We start from the raw sequence: 10,005 nt of genomic DNA on the forward strand, positions 1-10,005 counted from the left end.
ATAACATCTACAAATTTGTCTACGCAATTAATAAACTTTGATTTCGATTTTTTGATTTGTTTTAGACGAAGTCGACCAAGATTGATCAAATTCTTCAACCATGGGAAAATGAACCCGTCTTTATCCATTGTTACACTTTTTTCATTGTAAAGTCGAATTGAGTATGTTTTTAATGCATTTCAAAGGAAGTTGTGTTTGATTCCTCTCTGCCCACCAGGCAAGGCCAAGACCAAAGAGCAGCGTCAGTCCATCATCAACCCGGACTGGAACTTTGAGCGCATGGGCATTGGTGGTCTGGACAAGGAGTTCTCCGACATCTTCCGCCGAGCCTTCGCCTCTCGTGTCTTCCCTCCTGACATCGTGGAACAGATGGGTAAGGCTCCCCACTCCTTGGTCTTCGTTAGATCGTGCGGGTACTACCTACAGTGGCGGGCACAAAAAAAGTACGGTCGAGCCGCGGTATTGGCAGAACAATTTGCCGCATTGCATGTGCAACATTGCGCCTCTCGGTGCCTCCTAGTGATAATTTGTCACAAACTAAATTGTCTGTGTACACAACTGGAGCATGTTGTGATTTCAAATATTCAGAGGTCTATAGACAGTCGTTGTTCCATTGCCCCCCAGGTTGTAAGCACGTGAAGGGAATCCTTCTCTTCGGGCCTCCTGGTTGTGGAAAGACTCTGATGGCCAGGCAGATTGGCAAGATGCTCAACTCCCGCGAGCCCAAGATCGTCAACGGCCCTGAGATCCTCAACAAGTTTGTTGGAGAGTCTGAGGCCAACATCCGCAAGCTCTTCGCAGATGCAGAAGAGGAGCAGAAGAGGGTGAGTGGCCAACCACCATCTATTTTTTGATGACCAGAAGACATTAATCGAACTAAAAAAATCCCTCCACGGCCTCCTGAGTGGTGCAGCTGTCTAAGGCACTGCATCGCAGTGCTCGAGGCGTCACTACAGACCCGGGTTTGATCCCAGGCTGTGTCACAGCTGGCTGTGACTGGGAGACCGATGAGGCGGTGCACAGTTGGCCCAGCGCCGTCCGGGTTAGGGGAGGGTTTGGCAGGCCAGGATGTCCTTGTCCCATCGTGCTCTAGCGACTCCTTGTGACAGGCTTAGCGCCTGCAAGCTGACCTCGGTCACCAGTTGTACAGTGTTTCCTCCGATACATTGGTGCGGCTGGCTTACTGGTTAAGCAAGCAGTGTGTCAAGAAGCAGTGCTGCTTGGCAGGGTCGTGTTTTGGAGGATGCATGGCTCTCGACCTTCGTCCCTCCCGAGTCCTTACGGAAGTTGCAGCGATGGGACAAGATTGTAACTACCAAATTGAATATCACAAAATTGAGGAGAAAAAGGGGTAAAAATGTTGTTGCTTTTTAAATCCATCCAAGAGGATAAGATCACAAACAAATGTTATACGTACATGCATGACTGACTCCCTCTCTTTCTCTTCATCCTCTATTCCTACTCACCCCTCTCTCCTCTCGTCCTAGCTGGGTGCTAACAGTGGTCTGCACATAATCATCTTTGATGAGCTGGATGCCATCTGTAAGCAGAGAGGTACTGGGCAGGGCAGTACAGGAGTCCACGACACGGTGGTCAACCAGCTGCTGTCCAAGATAGACGGAGTAGAGCAGCTCAACAACATCTTGGTCATAGGTAGGTAGTAGGTACACTCTTCTATAACATACTGGTCATAGATGGTTAGATTTGAGGTATAGATACCAATCTTACCCTAAGCCTCACATAGCACTAGAGATGAATGCAAGACTCTGGTTTAACTAGTAACTCCATCTTTAACTTTGCATCCCCCTTTCTCTCATTCTCTTCCCCACAGGGATGACCAACAGGCCTGACCTGATAGATGATGCCCTGATGAGGCCTGGCAGGTTTGAGGTCAAGATGGAGATTGGTAAGAATCCCACATGTTCTCTTATCTCCTGGCCTGTTTCTTTTCATGTGTTCCGCCACCCTTTATTGTGTTATTGTAGTGACCTTTCTCCCTCCCTGAATGCATTTTTACCTTTCTTCCCTCCCTCCCTCCCTCTCAGGTCTTCCGGATGAGAAGGGGCGTGTTCAGATTCTCAACATTCACACTAATAAGATGCGTGACTTCGGCCTGCTGGCTCCTGATGTCGACGTGAAGGAGCTGGCTGCCGGAACCAAGAACTACAGTGGTGCTGAACTGGAAGGGCTGGTCAGAGCTGCCCAATCAACAGCCATGAACCGCCACATTAAGGTTAGAGTCCAGCCAATCAACAAACATGAACATCCATGATACGGTTAGACTATCCAATTGGCACCTTTGAACACCCATGACATGGTTAGACTCCACCCCTTAGCAAGGTGCTTTGAGGGGCTAACGCTGTCCTTTTAAGTCTACTGTATACCACAGTCAGATCAGACTGCTAATTCTTTCTGTGTGTCCAGGCCACAGCCACAGTGGAGGTGGACACAGAGCGAGCCGAGAAGCTGCAGGTCACCAGAAGCGACTTCATGGGCTCCCTGAACAACGACATTAAACCAGTAGGCATCTCTATATGTGTATTTTTACGAAGGACAGGCGGCAAAGTGAACAGGGTGTCATTTGAGATTGACCCTTAAGACTGTCATTCCAATCCTGAAAAGTTCTGCCCACTCCCCTTCCTCTTTATCCTCCTCTCTCTCTTCCTCCCCCAGGCATTTGGTTCCAACCAGGAGGACTACGCCAGCTACATCATGAACGGCATCATCAAGTGGGGCGACCCGGTGACCTGTGTGCTGGATGACGGGGAGCTGCTGGTGCAGCAGACTAAGAACAGCGACCGCACACCCCTGGTGGCCGTGCTACTGGAGGGTAGGCCTGACCACACACACACGTACACACACACACGTACACACACACACAAGTGAGCGTAGGCACATGCAGGTGGAGCTCACACACTTAAGCGCACACACACAGTTGAATAACAGCCCCCCCCACACACACACACTCTCTCTCTAACAGTCTTTATTTGTCCATCTGTCCTCTTAGGACCCCCTCACAGTGGAAAGACTGCCCTGGCTGCCCAAATCTCGGAGAGCTCAGAGTTCCCCTTCATCAAGATCTGTTCCCCGGACAAGATGATCGGTTTCTCCGAAAACTCCAAGTGCCTGGCTATCAAGAAGGTGGGTGTGAATCCTGGCACCATGACAGAAAGATGGATACCTGCACACTGTTGAATGCTCCTGCAGTTTTATTCAGTGTTTTGACCCACATGTCTTTGTAAAGCTGGCACCATGCCCATAGAAAGAGATGGCCACTGTGCCAGAATCTGGTCGAATGGTAGACTAGATATGGCACTGCTGACTCTGGACCACGCATTTCCCCACAGAGTTAGGGGTTCGATCCCTGGGTCCACCGCTCTCTTTACTAGCGACTTCTCCTTCCCTTTTCCAATCTGACGTAACAATAATAACTGAGAGCAGAAGAAAGAGATTATTACCAGTACTTCCTGTATGATATTATTATACAGTCCTGTTGCGTCTTTAAACTCTGTATCCCCTGCCTTCCTTCCCTCAGATCTTCGAGGACGCCTACAAGTCTCAGCTGAGCTGTGTGGTGGTGGACGACATTGAGCGTCTCCTAGGTGATTGTCTACCTCCTCGTTCCTCTGAAACCTCCTCCTAGTCTAGCGGGCCTCCCCGATCCGTCTCTAGTGGAGCAACAAACTGGTATCTCTCTTTTCAAAAATTTCCAGTGGCGCCGCAGCCTAGCAATGCGCTGTGTCTAAAAGCCAAGGCCCGGTTCTTCCACTCTAAGGGAGTCGACGGCAACACTAGTGGTTCCGTTCCGAAGTACAGTTCTGATTTCTTTGTGCTCCGCTCCTTTTAGACTACGTCCCCATTGGACCTCGTTTCTCCAACATGGTTCTCCAGGCCCTGCTGGTGCTGCTGAAGAAGACTCCTCCGAAAGTGAGTGTTCACTGTTCAGTACAACACGGGCATGGCTGCATTACTGAATGTAGGTGTTGCGTTATGCTAATGTGTTTAGTTACACCGGTGTGTGTGTGTGTGTATAATTGTGTGCGTGTGCATGTAACGTGTGTGTAACTCTGTCTGTGCTTTACTCTGCCTACAGGGCCGTAAGCTGTTGATCATCGGAACCACCAGCCGTAAGGAGGTGCTGCGGGAGATGGAGATGCTGGACGCCTTCAGTACCACCATCCACGTCCCCAACATCTCTACTGGAGAACACCTGGTGGAAGCCCTAGAGGTACGCACACTCCCGCAAACAAACGAGTGAACACACACGATATACATATGATGAAGAGTTTCAGTATTTAATGCTGCTGTCTTGTCCCGTGTGCCGTGTGTTTACTCATTGACGTGGTATCCATTGCAGCTACTGGGAAGCTTCACAGACGCAGAGCGGGTGACCATCGGCCAGCACGTCAAGGGAAAGAGGGTCTGGATTGGCATCAAGAAGCTCCTGATGCTCATCGAAATGTCTCTGCAGGTCAGTGGCAGTCAGCGCTCCTCCTCCTCCTCGTCGTTCAGCTGCAGAACAGTCGACCACAAGCGTCATCTCGTAGCTATGGTCGCTAGAAAGGTCTCATGCCTCAAGAAGTGGCGCAAATGGCTTTCTGCGGTAGAGCCTGCATAATGCCACATATGCACTGTCAAAGTGCGTGTCTTCTTCTTCTGTAGTGCACTGGTGTTAATCTTTGTTTTCCTGCTTCCTTCCTCTAGATGGATGTGGAGTACAGAGTCACTAAGTTCCTGCAGCTTCTTAGAGACGAGGGGGCGTGAGTACTCCCCGGCCCCTCCCCCCTTTCCCGCCCCACGCAATCACCCTCACCCTGCCTGCATGCGACTCAATCACGGCCTCCCAACCGCTTCCTTTCTTTGACTTTAAAACCCTGCCTTCCTCTCCTGCGTATCCTTTATTCCATTTCTATCTCTGGGAATATTACGACAATGATACACAACAACAGGCACCAGGCTAAAGTTGAAAAAGAACATGATTTACTAGTATATCAGTAGTAATACTAGTATATCAGTGTTACTTAACTGACACACCGACACAAATGGGATCCTATGAACATGAAACACTGTGACACGCTTGTTTATGTTCTTGAAGAGGGGTATGAATAAAGTTGTCACACTCACTTTACCTGCCCGCTGGCTGCCAATGCAGTCAGAGTATCAGTCGTTGACCGGTGTGATCTCATCTTGTCATCACCAGGTTGGATGACGCCAACCACATCCGAATTTAAGCTGTCGCCGAGGGTAAGGGCACCAGTAGAAGCTACGGGGCTAGCTACGAGGCTAGCTCCCCAGACATTTAACTAGCTTCCCTAGCTACCTCCTCTAGCTTTAGGGAATAGCTTCCCTCATTCAGCTTCATTACAATGATGCCAACGTTTTAGAGCTCTAGAAGCCCCTGCTAAGCACTTCTGAGATCGTTCCTGTGTCTTATTTACCTTTACAAGAAATACCCTCTGGCCAACTTGTGCTGTGAGTGACCAAATTCTACATTACAATGATCACGTTATCACCCAATGACACATCAAGCATATGCAGTTGCGGTCAAATATGTCAGCTTATGGAAACAGATTTAACACTTGTCATTAAAGATAGCTAATTGTTTAGGTAAACTGACATCAGCTGTCCAGACATTTTATGCATGTTGTACCTGCCACTCCTGTGCCTCAATCATGTCTATGCAATAGAAGCATTACATACGACAACCTTATCATCATTCCCTCCCTATGTCATGACCTACCATGACGTATTGTCCAGATTGTCATTCAGGGGCTGCTTTGACCCTACTGTGATAGTCTCTGACAACGGACACCACTTGTTCCATATTAGGGGTGCATAGCCTCAGTCCTCAAGCCCTTTGAACTACAGACTCTTTACGAATAGTTCTGAACTATTTTTGCTTCAAGCTAGCCGACAAGATGAAGAAGCCTTTGCTTTCATTTTGAATAGACATTCTATGCAATTACCGTATATTAGAAAGGTCATTACAGTGCTAAAATTACTGTTAACCATAATGGTGAACCATATCTTTTTTCTTCTTGTTTTATAGCATATTATTATTATTATTATTATTATTATTATTATTAAGTCCTGTTCAACATTTGTTTCTGACATTTTGTTGTTGTTGTGTGAGCATATGCTGTAGTACAGTCGAATGTGGTTTTACGATATGTCATGCGTTTAAGGTGGGGGGGGACACTGGTAAATCATTGTCACCTGAATCCGTTTTATGGTCATCTCTCTACGCGTCTGTTTCTCCAGTGAACGCACCGACCGCAATGACCGCAGCTACAAGTTCGACTAGAGCTGAAGGAGCGTCTGACTAATAGACAAGAGGAGGAGAGTAGGGCGTCCTCTGTTCGCCACCCATTCTCATCCAACCAATCCGAGAGGGAGAAGAAGTCGCCACGCCCCCGCTCACCCACGCATGTTTCAGAGGCAACTGGCGTCATCATCCATCCACCCGACACTTATCGACATATCACCTCACAGAAACCTATTGAAAATCGTACTGTTCCAATATGTTATCCGGTATGAAACGCAATATGGATTGCAAAGTGCTGTCTTGTGCATTGTGCGTATATTTAGCCATGTATGTTTTAGCTTCCTGTATTTACAGTGCTGCGTATCTGTCTTGCTATCTATATTTATGCAGACCAGTAAGATATATCAGTCTTGAAAACATGATATCTGTATTCTATATACACACAGATTAATATGAAGCGCAAGTCATCGCAACTATTTGAATATTCCGATGATAACATAGACAGTGTGGTGGAAGTGAGATGTGTCGTTTCGGGTGTAAATGTATCCCCCCCCCCACCCCTATGTTATTTATTTTCTGTACATAGTATATATAAGATACAGTATATCATGACTGATTTCAAATCATTCTATTGACTATTATTGAGTAATATATCAGTATTGTTGTTGATCTGACTCCAAACTTGAAGATTGTGGTGTTGGATTATAACTTGGTTGTAGTCTGTCTAATATAGATACCTTGTGTGTGTTCGAGACCAGTGTTAAACAATTCAACACTTTTGGAAATGGTATATGTTACAAAGAAACTTTTATTACTTCTCAAATTAGCTCTATGTGTGACTGTGATTTCAATATTTTGTGTGTGTATGAACACACATTGCTTCTGTGTATGCCTGTAAGAGTGAGCGTGTTTGTGTCTGTGCGCAAGTACAGTATGTGTGTAATTTCATCCAAATTTGACCAGTCTGTTGTTGCGATGCGTTTGTTCATTTAATGCTTTATGTGAACAGTGCTTGATGTCAAAAGCTATTTTTATGTTCTGTGAATTGACCGTGTGTGTCAACATGCCGATGTGTTATTGCAATAAAAGCACAGATACACAAGGTTAGAAAAACACCGACCTCTTAAGTCTCCATTTTTGGTTTAGCTGTTTGTGTGAAGAAGGTCAATTGTCAAAACCAGCTCCAGCTGTACAGTGCTGTTAGCAGTCGATGTCACTCTTCAATAACGCAGACCCCAAAGCAAATCAGGGGGAGGAAAATAGGTTTATTCTAAGAGGACAAATCCTGCTTGGAAGTAGATGGTAGATGGTCATTTCTTCCATGTCGGTAGTGATGAATTCTTCTTCCGTTCCACCTGGTTGAAAAGGACTTCTCTAATGAACACTGCACAGGTGATCTTGTACCATTTCAAGTACAGTCCTTGGATCAAGGGATATCGCTTCGGCTTCAGACGGTAGACTCTCATGACCTGTAAGGAAGGAAACAAAAAAAGTGAAAGTAACATGTCCTGGTTTCAAGAGAAATGGATATTTAACATAGTAAGCATAAGTAAGCATGTCCCAATTTTCAGGAAAACATTGGATTTTTCACCGAGATATCCCTAATACGATGACTGAAGTGTACAACATAGAAGCTTATCAGGTTCTGATCATCTTACTATGCCTCTTCACCCGAGACTGGCCCCCGTTGGCTAATCAATCAGTTCTTTATGCTCCAGGCTCTGCTTTGTCATCAAAAAGGGCAACCTTGCAATGAGTGACATGTATCCATTGTGATTTTTCCCTGGACCTTTACTGCTGCCCTCGTTATGAGCAAAACCCGATAAGGACCTTCCTGTTTTGGCCCTAATGTGTCTGTGACATGTTTTTTTTTACCATCACCCACTGTCCTGTTAGTACGTCATGTCTCCCCTTGGGAGTTATTCCCCACTGGCAACGAAAAATCCTGCAATAATGACATAGACCAGGTTTCTCTTCTGCTGAATGAATAATGTTATTGGTTTCACCCGGAAACCTGCACAACTCTTGATAACAGCGAGTTGATTATGTTGTTTGGTGTCTCTGTCCAGCCGTGACAACCCGTCGATGATGTCGCCATAGTTTTGTCTCTCCCAGTCATTAGTTGTGGAAACAAACATTTTTTTGTGTGCAAATCATCATGTACGGATTGCGTCAGTTGATGAGTGATTGCCCCATTTTTGTAGGAATTGAGTGCATCTTCATCTTCCATGTCGGGTAACCCACTGTGTCTAAGCTCCTCTGCTCTAAAACTTTCTTCAAATTCAACAAACGGTCCTTTCAGTTTTTGAACACATTTGGTTATCTCTCCCCAATTGGTGGTTGCATTGGTCAAACCCTAGGGATAGGCGTCCCGTTAGCGGGACACCAGCTGACAACATCCGGTGAAAAAATTGGAGGGTGCGCAATTCAAATAAATATTAAACATTCATGAACATAATTCATGATCTTATATAATTTAAAAGCTTCAATTCTTGTTAATCTAACTGCGTTCTCCGATTTCAAAATATTTTTCAACCAGCACAGGCTTCATAAAATCACAAATAGCGATTAAATAAATCATTTACTTTTGAAGATCTTCTTCTGTTTGCAATCCCAAGGGTCACAGCTATAACATGAATGGTCGTTTTGTTAGATAAAATCCTTTATATCCCAAAAAGTCTGTTTAGTTGGCGCCATCGATTTCAGTAATCCACTCGTTCAACATGCAGACAAAGGAGCACAAAAAGCTACCGCTAAACTTCATCGAAACAAGTCAAACAACATTTCTATTTAATTTGCAGGTACTCTAAAATGTAAATAAACTATAATATTTCATAGGGGAAGTAGTATGTTGAATAGGAAAGCAAAATTAGTAAGTGCATGCCCTCTCCCTCGTGCGCTGAAAGACTGATATTGTTCCGGTGCTCTTCTCACCAAAACTCCAATTACTTGTTCGTTTTTCAAAAAACAAGCTTGAAACCTTAAATAAAGACTGTTGACATCTAGTGGAGGCCATAGGAATTGCAATCTGGGAGACAGATTTACATAGAAACAATACGTTTCCATAATTAGAGCCTGGGACCTCAAAAATAAAATTCTGGTTGTATTTTCACCTGCCATATCAATTCTGTTATAGACTCAGAAATTATGTTAACAGCTTTAGAAACTTCAAAGTGTTTTCTATCCAATACTACTAAGTATATACATATCCTGGCTTCTGGGCCTGAGTAACAGTCAATTTACTTTGGTCACATCAGTCAGGCAGAAATTCAGGAAACTCGACCCTATCCCTAATTAAGGAAAACATATATGGCTCTCCATCCATCGGCCACATCTTGCTCTTCACCACCCACAGCTCTACAAACCTTTTCTTCAAGTACACCATGTTCACGGTTGTTCAAAACAAAGGCTAATAACTGGAACCCATCATAAGGATGTAGATTGTAGAGCTTCTTATAACGCTTCAAATGGTCTCATGTTTTCATACCCACTTCTCGTGGATGTTTCAACATTTTTGACCATTCATCCTACTGTTCTGGAGATGCTGATTTGTGTGTGATTACTGTCAGTGGAGGTTTGTCTTTACTTCCTTTTACAACCTGTGTTATGGTTGGCCTAAGACATCGTTCATCACTGCTATCAGTATCTGTTGACTCAAAGCCAGGCAGTGCTGACTAGATGCTTGAAACCCGATTATCTGAAGGTAGATTGGGGGAACAAAAGGTCCACAGGTGAGGGTC

At 45.1% G+C, this 10,005-nt stretch overlaps 1 protein-coding gene across 1 annotated transcript in view; it reads left to right on the forward strand.

The window, feature by feature from the left end:
• The window catches only part of LOC135555912 (vesicle-fusing ATPase-like), a 29,613-nt gene extending 22,233 nt beyond the window's left edge, over positions 1-7,380 (forward strand). The window contains exons 8-21 of the mRNA XM_064988719.1: positions 218-373; positions 625-824; positions 1,488-1,653; positions 1,832-1,906; positions 2,046-2,233; positions 2,425-2,520; positions 2,674-2,830; positions 3,008-3,141; positions 3,536-3,602; positions 3,848-3,927; positions 4,094-4,228; positions 4,358-4,471; positions 4,705-4,760; positions 6,262-7,380. Coding sequence (XP_064844791.1) covers positions 218-373; positions 625-824; positions 1,488-1,653; positions 1,832-1,906; positions 2,046-2,233; positions 2,425-2,520; positions 2,674-2,830; positions 3,008-3,141; positions 3,536-3,602; positions 3,848-3,927; positions 4,094-4,228; positions 4,358-4,471; positions 4,705-4,760; positions 6,262-6,304 — 1,667 coding nt within the window. The 3' untranslated portion in view covers positions 6,305-7,380. The remainder of the gene's footprint in view (positions 1-217; positions 374-624; positions 825-1,487; positions 1,654-1,831; positions 1,907-2,045; positions 2,234-2,424; positions 2,521-2,673; positions 2,831-3,007; positions 3,142-3,535; positions 3,603-3,847; positions 3,928-4,093; positions 4,229-4,357; positions 4,472-4,704; positions 4,761-6,261) is intronic.
• Positions 7,381-10,005: the final 2,625 nt, after the last annotated feature.

This window comes from Oncorhynchus masou, chromosome 15 (genome assembly GCF_036934945.1).
Source record: "Oncorhynchus masou masou isolate Uvic2021 chromosome 15, UVic_Omas_1.1, whole genome shotgun sequence".
Classification (NCBI taxonomy): Eukaryota; Metazoa; Chordata; class Actinopteri; order Salmoniformes; family Salmonidae; genus Oncorhynchus; species Oncorhynchus masou.